This window comes from Antechinus flavipes, chromosome 2, assembly GCF_016432865.1.
Source record: "Antechinus flavipes isolate AdamAnt ecotype Samford, QLD, Australia chromosome 2, AdamAnt_v2, whole genome shotgun sequence".
NCBI lineage: Eukaryota > Metazoa > Chordata > Mammalia > Dasyuromorphia > Dasyuridae > Antechinus > Antechinus flavipes.
The window spans coordinates 657348442-657366669 of NC_067399.1; the positions used below are offsets into that span (position 1 = coordinate 657348442).

At 36.6% G+C, this 18228-nt stretch overlaps 1 protein-coding gene across 1 annotated transcript in view; it reads left to right on the forward strand.

The window, feature by feature from the left end:
- Nucleotides 1-18228, forward strand: part of CTNNA3 (catenin alpha 3) — a 1962241-nt gene that overhangs the window by 114122 nt on the left and 1829891 nt on the right. Inside the window, exon 5 of the mRNA XM_051982587.1 lies at nucleotides 5177-5296. Within this exon, the coding sequence (XP_051838547.1) occupies nucleotides 5177-5296 (120 nt within the window). The remainder of the gene's footprint in view (nucleotides 1-5176; nucleotides 5297-18228) is intronic.

Sequence of the window (18228 nt, forward strand, 5' to 3'; positions counted from 1 at the left end):
CAACAATCCAAAGAAAAGGTAAAAATTATATAATTATGCTATACTAACAAAATGCAGAGGAAAAGCTGACACAGAGGAATTACATGGGAGGAAAAGGACTGGTTGTTTTGAATTCCTACTCATATTGGGAATGGATTAAAGAGGAAACAATATTATATACATATATATTTATACATAGATATTTATATACACACATATATGTACACACATGTATATGTATTTATCTATGTTTATTTATCTTTATACCAAGAAGGATATAGCACCCTCCAAAAATAAAAAGCAATAAGAGCAGGAGGGAATAGGATAAGGTGGGGTATAGAAGGTTGTGTAAATCAATTGGAATGGGATGAAATATTTGGATTAATGGGAAAGGGATACAGGAAGAGGGAAAGGGTTGGGAGAGAGGATATTGGAGGGATTTTTTTGTGTATTTGGGTTAAGTAGTAGCAAGGCAAATTAGTGGTACAAGTAAAGTAAAAGACTTAGGAGGGACAGGAAATAAAAAATAATGCATATGTATGTATGCATATACTTGTATGTAAGAATGTATGGATGGGTGTGTGTATATTTATTTGTGTGTGTATATGTGTGTGTGTGTGTGTGTGTGTGTGTGTGTGTATCTATAGACATAAATATATCCATAGTTAACTGTAGCCTCTTTGGGGGAGATGGGGAGGGGAATGAAGGGGAAAAAAGAATAAATTAAAAAGTGCACAGCAGATAACAAAAGAAAACCTGACAGGGAGCAAAACAAAGACGAATGGTTTTCTTTTTCTTTTTTCCTTCTATTTTCTGTTTAAGTTTTAAATAAAAATAAAGCACTCAAAACTAATTCAACTTTATGGGATTTATAGTTTCATGTACAGTCTCCTCTTTCCATTCTTTTTACATAGAAATGTTCACATGGGCATTTTTTCAAGTTCAGAGCAACAGCAACAACAATAGAACTTCTTCCCCCATATTCTATATGTTAGATTGTACAATGGGATGAACTCTTGTCTTTTCTGTTAGTTTGGAGAATGCTTTGTGAGATAGCCGTGGAACCAGACATCTTAAGGCACTAGTTTAAAGACTCCTGTATCTTTGGAAGTGAATTTTCAGGTCCTTCCGTGGTCTAATACTTCTAAAATATTGTTAAATGATTTTGCTGTATTGGGAGGGGAGAGGTAGGGTGGGAGAACAAAATTCGGAACTCAAAATCTTACAAAAATGAATGTTAAATCTATTTTTCCATGTCATTGGAAACATAAAATACTATTGAAATTAAGATCTTGCTAAATGCACATCCATACTATCCTAATATATATTTATTATGCTGTTCATTATTGGGGGAATATAATGAGGGAAAATGGTATATTCTCTGCCTTCAGGGAGTTTGCATTTTAACAGGAGGGACAGAGTATATATACAAATGAACATTATAATATGCCAGAATATGATAGGGGCAAAGGAGGACTTGGCTGAGTGCCATATGAGAGTTGAGGAAAGGGTTACAGCTTTTACATGGAGGTGATCAGGGAAGTATCAGGGAAGGCTTCTTGGAGTGAGCATCTGAGTTGCTCTTTGAAGCTGAGGAAGGACTTCAAAAAAGGAAATGGTGGGAGCTAAATTTAATGGTTAGTTCTAACCACTCTGATGGGTGGACATTTTGGTTTTTGAAGAGGGGTAAAACAAGAACATTTGTGTATGATACTCAGAAACACAGTCTGATAAAAGATGTAGGTTCTTTAGAAAGTGCTTGAGAGAGAATTAAGCCATTACATATAAGGACTCTGGGGGTCACAGAAAAGGAGATTTTTTTGAGTTTCTCTTCATAAAGTAGACGCAACTGATTAAATGCTAATACTTCCTGCTTTGAGGCATTAGAAGTTAATAGATAAACATAGGAGTCAGAAGAAGGTAACAAGAAAAAGCTCCTTAGGGAAGAAAGACTATATAAGTTGGTAGGATCTGAGCACAGCTGACAGGCTTGTATGCAAGCCTGTTTGATTGTGGGCAAGTTTTGTTGGAAATTGATTGGAAGAAGGCAAGATCTTCCTCCTTTGTGAGGAGCTGTCTGAGCTTATAACCATTTAGCACTTTCTACATCTACAGAGAGATGAAATCTCTCAGGAGCTTGCTTGTGTGTCCCTTTCCTGTCATCTGTGGCTTGAGAGGGAGAAATAAAGAATAAAGAGGATTAGCATTGACTTTGTTGTGAGCTATATTGATTGAAGAAGAGACATAGCTTTGCTAGCGGGTGATTGGAGAAAACAATCTTCTGCTATTGGAAGAGGAGGTTGAGGAGACTACATAGCTGTCATTATCCTCAGCTTGAGAGAGGAGATATCCCCCAGGGGCTCTTTGCTTTCTTCTATGAATTGAGAAAGGGAAACTTCTTGTATCCCATGGAGAGCAGACCTGATTAACTTGGATGATTCCAAATCTAATGATTAATTTTTCCTAAAAAAGCACAGTACTTCCTCAGTGCTTTGGTCTTACCCATTTGTATTTGGAAAAAGTTTGATATTGCTATAGCATCCCTAGGATAGCAGACAAAAGTTTGTTTTTTGATTAGCAGGTGATTTTAGGTACTACAAAAAGATCAAAGATCCGAAGACCTTCATTTCAGAGTTTTGAGTTGTCCCCAGCACGTGAATCTCCTTATTCACATGCTTCACTGTTAGGTTTTTGTGTGCATTCACTCTCCACCATGAACTTGATAAGCATCAGTGGGAGAGCATTACCCAGACATATTTTGATGAGTACTTCCTTTGTTTTTGAGTAAACGTTTACCCCATTGATTCTCTCACACGAAACATTTATTAAACAATAAGGCAAAGGTAAGATTAGTGTTTTTAAGTGGTATAAAAAAGATGTCACTCTTACTACCTTCTGCCCTTTCCCCACTGTTTTCACTATGAAAATAGGGGGCTATTTAGAATTAAAGGCTATTTTGTAATTTTGCTTGTTTCATTGGTTGGGCATGACCCCAAATTTTAAATAACTCATATCATTTTTGTGAGCCTCTTTGAGCTTGGCTGGGCTGTTCCTTAATAAGAAGGTGTCTTTCAGACTATTTGGGAAATTTTTCCTGTTTGGCAGGATTGCACTCTCCTGCAGGACTCAGGATCACCAGAGAAGGGTTTTTGTGTGGTTTAATGCATTTTTTAAAACCACATAAAATACAAACCATAAGTGATGATAAAAATTTGAACTAAAACCTCCCTCTTATTGAAACTTTGACCTCCAGTGAAATGATCTAATAGTAACAAGCTTTCCATTCTTTTTTCTCTTTTCTTTTGCTGTAGCCATAAGTTGGAAGCATTTCTATTAATTTTTTATTTTACTCTGGAGCCTCACAATTTTTTTCTCTTAATATATCTTATATAACATAGACATGGAGATGATGCGAGAAAGTAACTTTTTTTTTTTAAATAAAAAGAGAGATTACAGGGAGTAGAGCTTGATTCTGTCCTATTGAGTTTAATTCAATTCAATTCAATTCAATGAGCATTCATAAGCACCTATGGTGTACCAGGCAGATAAAACTAAAATAATTCCTCACCTTAAGGAGTTCATGTTCTTCTGGGAAAGGGGGAGGAAATCAGTTAATCATCGGCATTTATTAAAGGTTTACTATGTGTCAAGCACTAGCTAATCTCTGGACACTATATATACATAATTAAATATATCCGTGTGAGGAAAGGTCATCTGAGGAAATCCAAGATGCTATTTGGCACCAGACCTGATCCTTGAATGGCCATAAGGATTCTGAAAGGTGCTGTTAAAGAGGGAGAGCACTCCAAATATGGGAGATGATAGAATTGAGTAAAAATTTCTCTTTCCTTTTTTTTTTTTAAGACTATACATAATCCAGTGCAATAGGAGAATATGGGCATAAATGTTAGATGTAAAGACACAATAGGAATGATTTACAAATTGCATACTTTGGAATTTTGGGTTATAACTCTTTAAGGTGAATCTTGATTCCATAAAATCAGCAACTAATTCAATTTTTGTATGGTTTCCTTTTGCCTACTTGATTACTAGGGGTTGAATAATAAAAGTCCCATGACATGTTGTAATTAAGCTAATTAACATTTTTCTCACTTTCTGCTAAAATGAAAATGAGAGAGGGGATTCTTCTATTCTCCCACTGAAGTGTATCCTGATCCCCAGAACTGGTTTCATGGCTCATCTGCCCTGGGAAGTGGAAATGTACAAATGCTTCTTGAAGGCACCATGGGTGATTTTGCTATTGAAAGACCAAGCTCTGAGCCTTTTGAAAAAGAAAAGATTGGATTAGTCTTCTTGGCTGGAGCTGGTAATATGACCAATTCTGCTTAAATATCTCCATGGAGGGTGGTTTGAGTCTCTTGCACTCCAGGAAAATATCATGAGAGCAGCCATATTTTCATAAATTGTGTACTTGGTAATTGGAATTTGAGCGGGCTTTTAATGGCTCTCCCCAAAGCTTTCCCATTGTGATTCAAAAGAGTACACTCACTATAATTTATTCTTTTAAAGCACCAGTGCATATTAAAATTTGACAGTATTTTTTAATGAAGTGTGTTCTTTTTGTTGGGATGGGAACCAAAATTGCTTCTTATCCATAATTCAACTTGTAATTGTCCATGTAATACTAATGACAACAAAAATCACATTCTGGGATTATGCTTTAGCTGCCAATTCCTTATCATTATAACCAATTATTCTTTTTCATTTTGTAGAAGGATAATGAGATGTCAGTTATTAGCCCCATATCACAGATGGTAGAAACTGAGGATTGGAAAGTTGAATATCTTTCTCTTCCCAACTAGGATTGTAAGTTTTGCTCTGTAAGGGAAACTTAGAGATGACCTTGTCCAAAGTTGACATTTACAAAGGAGAAGGAATAGACTTGCCTGAAGTCACATAGCTAATATGTGGCAGAACTGGGTCTTGAACACAGAGCTTTTGACTTTGAAATCAAGGAGGCTTTTCCAATATATCACAGCTTTCCCAAGTAGTAGTAAGGGACCTTAGAAGTCATCTGATGTAAGCCTCCAGAGAAGGAAATTGAGACCCACAGTGATTAAGTTTCTTCAGGGGTAGTAAATACCAAAGATGTGATTTAAATCTAGATCCTTTGTGCTTTCTCCATAGCTGTACATCTATCTGATTGGTCTGATTTGTTTTTGTTTATACTTTGCAGTTTCAGAAGACATTTGAGTCCCTCAAGAATGCATCCAACAAATCTGATCTGCAGAAGAACTACCAGAAACTTGGCAAGGAGCTAGAAAATCTGGATTATTTGGCTCACAAACGCCAGCAGGTAAAGAGAAAAAAGTTATTAACAATAGGAGAATGGAATATTTTATGTCTCCTGAAATGTCGTAATTGGGTATTGTCCTTGTCAGTTTCCTTGGAGGAGAACATGGCAGTGATGATTCTCAGGGACACGGTCCAATAATACATGAAAAAGTGAAGGACTATCATATTGACTTGGTGTAATGATTCAACCTCATTTTTAGCCTCTCAGGGTTTTTTTTTCTATCCCTTATCCTTTATTCTGTCAATCTATGAAGGTCTAGTTACCTATGAATCTGCTTCATTTAAGAAGGAAAAAGGAGTTTTGACTATTATTGTCTAGATTGAATTTGTCTTTGGGATTTACTAAAGGTCAGTTTGAGGAGAAAAAAAAAGCCATAGGGAGATTTCAAATGTGTGTATATAAAATAAGGCAAAAAAAATCATGTTGAAAAAGGCCCCCATGTGAGTTGATGATTAGTATGTTTGATTTACTTTTGAAATCAGGCTAAATGAGAACATTTAAACAGAACATCCGGTGTCTAAGAGGTATAATATGCCTTCTGAGTACTTGCAGAAGCCTTGAAATGCCTTCTCTGAAACATTTGTTCTTCTTTTTCCATGCTTCAAATTAAAATGAAGAATGAAAACTGGCTTTTATGGGGTTTGTTAAGAGACACAACTTGGCGGTTGCGTTCTGTTGAAATTCCCAAGCTTCATTTTGACATTCACAATGGTAGTGAACCTTGAAATTCTGCCTTGTATTGGGATTCACTGTTTGGATCCACTGGGATTTTTCCTACTTGAGTGTTTTTCCAGGTTTAGATTACCACTAGGTGTCAGGGTCGGCCAGCACTTCAGTTTTCATCAACTCAGCCCAGGCCCGTTTGCTGTTTAAATTAGAAAATGTATTAGATTGCATGAAATTTGGGAATGTGTGCAGTGATGGATGGCATCTAGAAACATGACTAATTAGCTTGCTGCATGGCTGGCTGCTGAGTTCATTACGAAGGAGAGCTTACTTTAGCATAGGGATAAATGTTACTGTCTTGACTGGCATGGCCTCAGTCCAAGTTTGGGTCCTATCAGATGGGGCCTTTCATAACAAGGATTCCTATTCTTAGTAATTGGTCATTATTGTTCCTTCTAGGACAATATCCTTTGGAAGAGGACTGTTTTTGCTTTTTATTTATATCTCTTCTGCTAAACCAAGAGCCTGGCACATTGTAAACACCTAATAGAGGCTTGTTGATTGATGGAGAGATGGGAGAATCGTATGCTTGTTGTAGTCTTAGCCTTCCTTCTGAGAGAGAGAGAAAGATTAAGACAAGAGCAGCTCATACTTAGATAGGTCGCAGAAGCCTTTAAGCCTTGGATTCTGGAGAACTTGGGTTCCAAGCCTCTCTTTAACACATATGGGCTATGTGAGTCTTGGAAAATCACTGAATCTCTTGGTGCTTTGGGCAACTCTTCAAAACTCTAAGTTAAAGAAGAGTTGCTGATCTGCAGCTGTGATATTGGGAATTCCCAACATTGATGAAATTGCAGTTTTGGACGAAAAATAAAAGCTTATTGCTCTATTTTGAGAACTCCATCTCTATTTTGTATCAAAGGATAAGGAGTTTGAGCTAGAAGAGAATTTAGCAGCCATTTTGTCCAACCTCCTCATTTTATACATGAGGAAACTGAGGTTCAGAGATGTTAAATGATTTAAGCAGGGTGAAACAAGCAGTAAATAACAGGGTTGGGTTTGGCCACAGATTCTCTGACTCTATATCCAGTACTCTTCCCATTATATATCACTACCATTTAGAGTACAGGTTTTAGAGAGTTGCCAGAGCTTTGGAGAGGTTATGTGTTGTCCATAATTATTGTTTTTAATTTGTTTGAAAATTTCTTCTCTTCTTCATCTACCCCAAACTGAAACTCTTTTTATTATAACTCAGTGATTTTAGGGTATTTTCCCATCTCTTTTCAATAATTGCTTTTTTTGTGGGAGATTGTTTTAGGAGTAAATGCTTCTATTTTTTTTTTTTTAGTGATTCTCAAGCTGTCCCTTGGATAGGGAAACAACCCCCTATTTCTCTATTCCTCCAAAGACTGATCTTAATAATAGCCTTTTTAAGTAATGGGGGTGGAGGTAGTGACTGATTAGGTGGTGATTTGGAGAGAATGAGTCAGGATCAAGGGAGTGAATGAGACCACATGATTCACAGGGAAATCTGGAGATTTTCTGGGATCTCTAGTTCCATGCTAACAACTTAGTTGGAGTTGAGCTGTTTGGATACCTGAGTTCTCTTGTACTGGGGAAATCTTAGAACTAACCCAATTTCATCATTGGTGCAATACTGTTGAGATTTAACTCAGGAAATATAAAGGAAGATGAGAAGAATGGTGAGGGAGGTTCAGAAATAATGCAGGAGGGCCATCAAGGAAACTTTCCTTGTTTTATTTGAAGGCCTTATCCGTGGTGGTATATAATAGGTGCTTAATAAATCCTTATTGGCTGACTGGATGATTTTGGTGGGACTGAGTCTTAGTTTCAGTGGCTTCAGGTGAAAGAGAATTATGTTTAAGTCATAGAACCCAGAGCAAGAAGGGATTTAAAATTCATCTAGTCCAATCCCCTCATTTTACAGATGAGGAAACTGAAGCCCTTAGATGAATGGCTTACTCAAGACCACTTAGTAAGTAACAGAACTGGGATTTGAAAGCATGCTTTCAGCCACTAAGTTGACTGTTCTTCTTCCTTTGCTTGGTTGCATGAATAGAAGGAGGAACCATTTATGGAAGCTATAGAATTAGATGTTTGACTCAATATTAGTAAAAATTTTCTTATTTTCTTAAATGAGAATTGTCCAAAGTGTAATGAGCTACCTCAAGTAACCATAAAATCATCTAGTTAGAGCTAGAAGGGATAGCTAAATCAATCAGTCAATCAATAAACATTTATTTAGCACACTACTATTTGCCAGATACTAAGGGTACAAAGAAAGGCAGAAAACTACCTGATCCTAAGGAGCCCCCAATCTATTGGGGAGATAGCATACAAATTATGTTTATGCCAATTATGGGTAGGATAAATGGGGCATATTCAATACAGAGAAGACAATAGAATTAAAGGGGATCAGAAAGATTTTAAATAGAAGATGAACTGTAGGTAAAACTCTAAATAAATTCAAGGAAGTCAGGAGGTAGAGATGAAAGGGGCACATTATCCAATCGACCTTCTTCTTTTATAGATATGAAAATTGAGGTTATGAGAGGTTTGGATTTGCCTTGTCAGAAAAGGAGCAAGTACAGAGGAAGGACTGGACCTGACTCCAAGTTCAGCACTATATAGTATGCAAGAATGTCTTTCTAATGATTGATTCTTTACCACCAGAGGTTTTCAAGTGGAATTTGAGTGAGTAGCTATCAGGCTATTTTAGAGGGGATTTCTATTTAGGTAGATGACCCTTGAGGTCCTTTGTAAGTCTGAGAGTTTATAATTCTAAGCAATAATTTCTGAGATTCTTGCTGACTTGTGGGGAAAGAAATTAACATTCAAGTTAATAATGAGTGTTACTCTCATTTTTCTTTCCACCACCAAGGTTTTGAATTCTTACACAAAATTCATTGCTTTTTAAAAAAAATTTCTGGATCTATTTGGTTAGGAAATTTTTGAACTTTGTTCTTCTGCGAGAACTCAGTGTGTTGACATGGTATATATACACTAGTATATAATGGCTGCACATTTACATTCACACTCTAATAGAGGAATTTTTCTCTTATCATTAATGCTCCATTTACATTGGCTGATCTCACTGGTCTTCAGTCAGGCTATACCTATCTTATTAGGTTTGTTCATAGCAGCCTGAGATGTTATCTTTCCTTGACATAAATCCACATTCACATTCTAGAATCATTAGCTTTAGAGATGAAAGATAACTTTTGAGTCTGATCTCAAATTTTTGCTGATGAGAAAACTCAAGATCAGAGACTGAAAGTGATTTTTGAGTGAGTAATTTATAGTCAGAATTCAAATTCTGATCATTTGCCTCGGAATCCAGGGTCTTTCAGAATCCAATCCAAAATGCCTTTCATCTAATCATTGTCTTTTCTGTCAGTCCAATTCTACACATATTTTTAGGCCTTATTCAATTCTTCTTCCTTGATGGAGAGCTACCTGACTCTGTCACCAGCTTCCAAAATAGACCTCTGTGAACAGCAGGCACTTTAATGGGTATTTTTTGAATAACTTTGATCATCTCCTAGCTAGCTCTCTCTTACTAATTATGTATATAGGATAAAATTTGTTCTTTGCAAACGTCAAACCACTGTATATGCATTACCTATTATGATTAAGTCCTCCTTCTGACACATTCTAGCCAGGTCATAATAAATAACTCATGCAGTTTCTCAATGTCCCAGGCAACTTTCTAAGACTACAAGTTATGGATGAGTTATTGTTCTGCATCATTGGATGGAGTTTCCACTCTAGGAGTTTCTTACATCGATTAAATCACATGTATAAAACTTTCCCACAAAACCCAATATAAGTATACATGTACATATGTATGTGTGAGCAATGATCAATTCTTACATAGGACACATACAAGTACTGTCTAGTTGTGTTCAGTTGTAATCATTTTGAAGATGGGGATGTCTTATGCTTATTCTGTTCTTTCCTCCATGACTAGCAGAGGCATGAAGTAGGTGCTCAGTGAGTTAAACCAAGAAGACTTTTTTTTCTGTTTTGTTTTCAGAGATTTGGTAGTTAGTACTAAAGTACTTTCTGTCATTGGATGTCTATAAAAAGAATAAACCAATTCCTGTCGCTCCTTTTCTTTGTGTGTGTGTGTGTGTGTGTGTGTGTGTGTGTGTGTGTATTTGTCTCTCTCTCTGTGTGTATTTGTCTCTGTTTGTGTCTGTTTGTCTAAGGGGTATTTAGCCACCTTTAAAAATTAAAGGTGCCATGTCTGAGATAAAGAATAAAATTGAAGTTTCAAGTGCTTGTAGTCATGGCAATCTGTTGTGGGAGAAGGGTCCTAGACCTGATGTTCTGGCTAAGGTCCAGTTCCTATAGTTACATATCGTACACCTAGATTTCCCCATTGTTCCAGTTGGATGTCATACTTTCTTTTGAGATGATTTTCACTGTTAAACAGTTGTTATTTTGTTTTATCAAAATGACTGAGTCTATCTTTGTGGCTAATACCAATGGGGGTTTGTGTTGTATATTTAGTACCTTGGAGAGCACCATTTAAACTTAAACTCAACCATATGCAATTTCTTTCTTCAAGTCCTCTCTTCTCTAGTCACACATCCTCATTGCCCTTAATGAATGCTAATATGGCATGATATCCAGTCTATACACTATACTGGTCATCTTTTCTGGATATTCCAAGGCTTGCCCTTTCCAGAATGTAGTCTCCCAGTGCGGATCACATTATTCTGAATTAGGGATGGGGAATGTCTGGCTGGTGAGCCATATAAAACCAACTAAATCATTTGCCAAGGCAACCACAGGTGATGATGAGCTGAAAGCTAGGGATGGGGCAATGACCCCCAACTGTTTAAATCCTCTAAACTGATAATTTTGTGTGGCCCACAGTTGATATTCTAAATAACCAAATGGCCCTTGGCAGAAAAAAAAGATCCCCCACTCCGTTCTAAATGTCACAGGCCCAGATCAGGGTATGGAGAAACATTTGCCTCCCTTGTTGTAGAAATTTCCCACTTGATGCAGAGCAAGATTGAACTCACTTTTTTGGCCACCTATTGACTTGCATTGAGTTTGCAGTTTATTAGAAACTCTAAACCTTTTTCATAGAAAATGTCTAGTCATGTGTCTACCATCCTGAAACAGCAACATAGTGTTTTCTTAATAAGGGAGGTCTAATTCTGGTTTATTTAATGGGGACATTACAAACAGCACAAGAACAGAAGGTGAGAAATACCAGTAATAATCTTTAAATATGTGAAGAACTAATAAATGGGTACTTTAAAGAATTATAGACAGATCTAGAAGGGAATGTTCAGGTAACATTTATTTCAACTCACTCATTATACAGATGAAGAAACTGAGGTTTAACAAAGTTAAAGGATTCATTCAAGGTCACAAGGCGATAAATGGTTATGCTGAGATTTGGTTGCAGGTCCTTAAGCTCCAAATTCATAACTGTTCCTTACTACAGCATATTACCTCTTATCTCAGCTTTTTCATAATGGATTTGTGGAAAAATATTGCTTGGCTGGGTATGTTAGTAGAGTGGAATGTAGCTGAGAAAAAGCTATTTCAGTGAATTGGTCTCTGTTTTTAACAGGAATTTAAGTGACTTGAATGCACCATATTTTTCCAGAGAAATGTCATAAATAATGGATCATTTGCATGAGCAGGTCAGCTGTATACACAATATATGGCAATTATGCATAATACAATACACTGCACTAGCACTCATAACCCTTCTCCCTAAGATTAAAGAGAATATCCCTAACCCCCATCTCAAAGGTTCACAGTTTATCTGATATAGGATTAACTCTTGTGTAGAATGATAGTATGAATTGTTTCATTTTTTTTTCTTTGAATTGCCTAGAATGCCTGACATAAAAACAATCACTTCTCTCAAGGTCTCAGTTTCCTTACTTGATTCATTGATTACCATATTCCTTCAGAAGGCATATAGCAGCTTATTCATTTGTCTTTTTATGCATGAGAATTTCAGTCCTGTTGTCATATTAGCAGGGGCCTGCAACTGTTTTAAAAGGGCTTTACACGTGACGCAGACCCCTGCATCTGGAAGGATATGTTATTAGATACATTTCATAATGAGAGATTGCTTCAAGCATTTTCACTCTGGTGCAGTGGGAAGCATGCTAGGTTTAGAGTAAGAGGATCTAGATTTGAATCTTAGCTCTTCTATTTACTATTCTTCTGACTTAAGTTAATTTTCCTCTCAGCTTCTTCATTTGTAAAATAAGAACCCTGGACTAGATGAATTCTAAATCATTATCCTATACTATGCTCTAACTGCTGACTTGGGCAACTAAATAGCAAAGTGGATAGAGCGTTGGGAAATTGGGAAGATCAGAATTCAAATCTGGCCTTAAACATTTACTAGCAGTGTTACTCTGACCAGGTCACTTAACCCTGTTTGCCTCAGTTTCCTTAGCTGTAAAATGAGCTGGAGAAGGAAATTCTAGTATCTCTGGCAAAGAAAACCCCAAATGAGGACACAATGACTTGGACATGACTGAAAACCACTGAAGAATAACCTTACCAGCTGTGACCTAAGATTGATAAGCTGTAGCACTTGGGTCTGGCCAAATTAAAAACAAGACAAGCATCATCATGGTTCATGGTGCAGAAAGCAAGATCTTTAGCTCATTCCTCCCAAAAGAAAGTACCACAGTAACAATACTCTTCTAGCCATTGCTTTAGCTCTACATCCTAAAGCAAAACTTCTTAAATTGTAGATTATAACTCAACAGAGAGTTGTGTAACTGAATGTGGGATCATGAAATTATGAGTTATTTTCAGTAAATGTTTGATTTGTATGTCTATTTTATATGCTTAATTACCTATATGTAATTAATTGCATAAAAATTTCTGGGGTGAAAAGGGTCATAAACAAAAAATGCCCTGCTTTGGAATATACTTTCAATCTTTTTTTTCCCATCATAGGATAGAAAAGAATACTCTCCACATAGCATGAAGACAGAAAAGGGACTAGTTATTCTTTGTTTTTCTATCTCCTATCCTTAGCAAAGTATGGGACATGGTGAGTTAAATTTATTAAGTAAAAGTTTATTGATTGATTGTTCAATTTATTGGGTATCATAAAGATATAAAGGAGAATTTCTTATTAGGATTATTTAACATCTTTTTGTGACATCATTCTTTCTGAAGTTCTTGGAGAATAAATTATAGACCCTCTCCTGTTGTTTGGTACAGAGGACAGTCAAAGAGATGAATTATCTCTAAGTGAGAACTTTTAAGTACTTAGGCTCATGCTTTTAAAGACTGAAGATCTACTTAAAATTCTTGAGTCCCTATTCAATAAACTATGCTAATTTTTCCATTAGGAGAGAATGTCCTCAACCCTATGTTTTGCCAATTGTCACAAAACTCTAAAAAGATCTTCCATTTAATTCCTCCTTTTCATTTAAAATATATTCATACTTACCTTGCATGGATGGAAAAACTCATCAGAATTATAACTATGATGAAACAGTTGGACTTTTCACCAGGGTACCAAATTTAGTTATCTATGAAAACATTTGTAATCTTTTGACATTGTAGAAACATCAAAGTTTTGTTAATAAGAATAATTAGTTGAAATAATAAGCTACTAGATGGTGATTTGGGTTATATTCCTTGTCTTTTCCCACATGACGGCCTCTCCAACTTTTTTAGCTCACCTTCCTTTCTGCCCCACAACTGAGCTCATATCCAGGTCTGGTTTGTGGTTCTTCCCTCAAGTGCAAAAGTTCCTTGTTATGACTTTGTGAATCAAGTGATTTGCTGTTCTCAGTTAGCTAATTGATCGATAAGTATTCATTAAGTGCTTACCACATATCGGACACCATGCTAGATATTATGGATACAAAGACAAAGGATGAAATATATGCAACAATAATGATTCATTTATATAAATCCTTTAGTTAAAGTCTTAGCAAAAATGATTATTTCTATGCCTTCTATTCCCCATTTTCCTGATGATCTCAAAGTATACTAGATTTTGTTTTAAAATGGTACCTTACACCAGAGTCAAAACCTTGATCATTCCATATGTATCCTATCTTTTATTTAATTATACATACACTTGTTTCCAGGAAGGAAAGAGGTGTGTGTGTGTGTGTGTGTGTGTGTGTGTGTGTGTATGCATATGCACACACATCCTCTTCCATCCTTCCATGATATTGAGAAAGTAAGAAGTTGACAAATGACTTAAGATCATTCAAGGTTAGGGGCAGATCCAGGATCAAACTTCAAGTTTCCTAATTCTGAACCCATTGCAATATCCATTTTACTACTTCATAAACTACTGAAGTTTATGGAGTGTTTGCTTTTTCTGTGATTACAGTTGAAGAAAAAACTCCTGCAGAGTATATCTGTCTCTGTGTAAGTTTCTCCAAATTTGTATTCTAATGAATAAACAAGATGCTGACTAATGTGCAGGTGCTTTTCCTTTTGAAATCTGAATATAAGCACCATTATCATCAGTATCCTTACCATCTTTCTCCTCCTTTCAGGTATTCTACTTGACTTATTTCTCATTCAGACCTGTTCATACTAAGCTGGGTCCCTTCCTCATTCTTTCTTAACATCACAAGGAACACGTGGGATGTCTAACAGTTCTCTCATTCTCTCTGTCTCTCTATCTCTCTCTGTCTTTCCCTGTGTCTCTGTCTTTTTTTGTCTGTCTCTGTCTCTGTCTCTGTCTTTCTTCCTCCCTCTCTCATTCCCTCTTTCCCTCTTTATATGGGAAGAGTATAATTCCTTTATTTCCTCATCTAGTTCTTCAATGACTCCCCTTACTTTGCTTTTCTTTGGAAAGAATCCTAGTTTGCAGTCATAAGTATTGAATGACAATTCCAACCTTGCAACTTGTTAGAACCTATATAATGTTGGGCAAGGCTGTTAGCCTCTCTGCTAATTTTTCCTTATCCATAAGATTAAGGAGCTTGACTACATGACTACATGAGGCTCCTTCCACCTTTAGATTTATGATTCTATTATGCTGGGAAAGTGATGTAATCTCTCTGGGGCTCAGTTTCCTCATTGTAAAATGTTTGGAGTAGGTCATCTCTAAGGTCTCTTCTAGCTCAAAATCTGTGATCTCAACAATGACAGGAGGCACCAGTGGGTAGTATGCTGAGTTCAAATGTGACTTTAGATACTTTCTAGCTGTGTGACATTGGGCAAGTCATTAACCTCTGATTACCTAGGAGGCAACTAGGTGGATCACTGGATAGAGTCCTGGGCCTGCAGCAAGGAAGACTAAAGTTCAAATTTGGCATTTATTCATTATGTGACCCCGGACAAGTCACTGTTTGCCTTTATCTGCTGGAGAAGGAAATGGCAAATCACTCTACCATCTTTGCCAAGAAAATCCCATAGACAGACAGTAAGGTCCATGGCATCACAGAAGAGTCAGACATGACTGAACAACAAAAACAAGTGAAATAGTTGGTCTACATGGCTTTTGAGGTTCTTCAAAATCTATAGTTTAGAGCCTATCATCATTTTGAACAAACAAAAACAAAACTCTCTGGGTCTCAGTTTACCCTTGTGTAAAATGAGAGGCTTGGACTAGATGGTTTCTGATACTCCAAATGTGGGACCCCATGATTTTTGTTGGTAATACATTTCTACCTACTCGCACACACCATAGCCTTCTGGGTAATCATTATTTTTAGTTCCTTAGCAACAGTAGTGTTCTACAAGTCACTTGTGTACAATAATGATAGTAACTGACATTAGTATGTGCCTTCAAAATTAGAAAATATCTTCCAGCATCTCAGATAAACTTCATGACAGCCCTTTGAAGCTGATATCTAGATTTTATTGTTCTCATTTGATAGAGCAGGCTCAAAGCAACTTGCCTAATCAGAGTCACTCAGTCACCGAGTTAATCCCCAGGGGCAGGGTTAAAAATATATGTTCTTGACTCCAAGTCCATAACTCTACTCGCTATGGCAGCCGGTGACATTAATGATCACGACATTCTGGGACAGTTCTGTTAGTTTTGCCACATACTAGCGAGATCCCTCTGGAGTCCTGAGATTGGATTTTCTCCATCTTCCAATTGCTTCCTGGAGTTGGGTTTCTCAGCAGGACTTTGGGAAGAATGGATGAATGGAACTTGCTGAGCCACATGCAGTAGGAGAGATTTATGGAATCTTTTACAAGGTTGTTTGCGATGAGATATTTTGCCTAGTGGGCAGCTTGTAACTGTTTTATATAGGGAAATGTAGAGTTATTTAATGTTTTGTTGTAGGATGTTTTTAAAGTTTACAAGGCAGAATAGAAATTTCTGAGGTCATAAAAGTGTCACTGCATCAAGGTGATTACTGGTTTGTGCTTTCCAAATTGGCTCGTCCCCTTCAATGACTCAATTTCATTCACTAAATGTTTATTATCTGCCTACTATGTGTTAGGAAGGACTGAGCTTGCAAAGACAAAATAAGCCGATCAATATTTATCTACTACCTACTATGTGTTAGAGAAGCACGGACAAGCAAGCAAGGACAAAAAAGTCAATCAACAAACATTTATTAACTGTCTATTATGTGTTAGAAAAACACTGGGCCCTGCAAAGACAAAAGCCACTAATCAACAAGCTTGTATATTAGATACCTGTGACGTGCAATCTCTGTGCAATGTGATAGGGATCCAAAGACAAAAATTAAAGTCCCTGTCTCTGGGAAAAAAACTGGTGCCTCTGGGGCAGCTAGGGAGTGCATTGGATAGAGCACCAGCCCTGAAGTCAGGAGGACCTAAGTACGAATCTGCTCTCAGAAACTTAACACTTCCTTGCTGTGTGACTCCGAACAAGTCACTTAACTCCAATTGCCTCAGCAAAAAAGCAACAAAACAAACAAAACAACAACAGCAATAACAAAAAACTGGTGCCTCAAAGAACTGATAGTCTGAGGTTGGAAGGAATAGAAATAATAAATAGAAATAAATAGAAAAATAAATATAAATAATAGAGAAGCTAACATTATGCAATGCTTTAAACTTTTGAAAATATGCATATATATTATTTCTTTTGATTTTGATACTATTATTATAATACCCATTTTACTTATGAGAAAACTGAGATTGGAAGGTTAAGTGATTGGTCCAGGATATTAAAAAATATGCATCCAGCATCACAGACCCACTTGAACCCAGATCTTTCTGACTCTAAATACAGTGCTCTATCTACTAAACAATAATAATTTGGTACAAAAGAGAATCCTCATAATATAGAATCCCAGAAGGCTTCATTAGAAGGTGGTACTGAAGATGAACCTTTAAGAAAGCTAGATTAAGGAAGCTAGGTGGCACAATGGATAGAGCACCAGCCCTGAAGTCAGGAGGACCTGAGTTCAAATCTGATCTCAGACACTTAACACTTCCTAGCCGTGTGATCCTGTGCAACTCACTTAACCCCAATTGCCTCAGAAAAAAAAATTGGAACCCAGATTTATGTAATGGACTAGTTTAATTGGATATATATATATATATATGTATATACATATATATATATAGACACACACACATATATATATCAAGAATATATACTATATATATATATATATTAGTTATGTGACCCTGGACAAGTCATTGTTTGCCTTAATCTGCTGGAGAAGGAAATGACATATATCAAGAATGTATATATCTCATAGGTATCAAGCGTGGGAAGTTAGGTTGGAATAACTGATGAAAAGGACTTGTCCTTATCATTACATAGAGTCAGAGTTGTAGACTCAGCATTATCATAAGTTTCCATTGTGGTCCCTAGTCATGGGTATCATATTGTCAGAACTTTGGGTGTGCTTGGACTGATCATCACTGAGTCTCTTGGAATCCAAATCCTCAACCAGTGAATGCAAATCTTTATGGCACAACTAAGGAAAGAACCCATATTTCTGTTCAGGTTTAATAGTATAAATAAGCTTTCTATGAGGTAGGTAGTACAGATATTATCACCTCCATTTTATAGATGAGGAAATAGGATCCTTGAGAGTTGATGTACCTGTGAGGATCCCAAAGCTCATTATGTAGGAAGCAGTTCTCTTGTGCTCTATAAACCATGCTACCTTTTTTATTCAAGCTTTATCTAGGCTCTTAAGCTTGATTGGCCTCTTCCCAGAAGCCTAGAATGGGCTTTGACAGACATGTATCAGTATTCAGTGATGGTAGAGCTTTTGAAGAATTCCAGTGCTAAATAAATATAAAGTTTCTACAGAACACTTTCACTG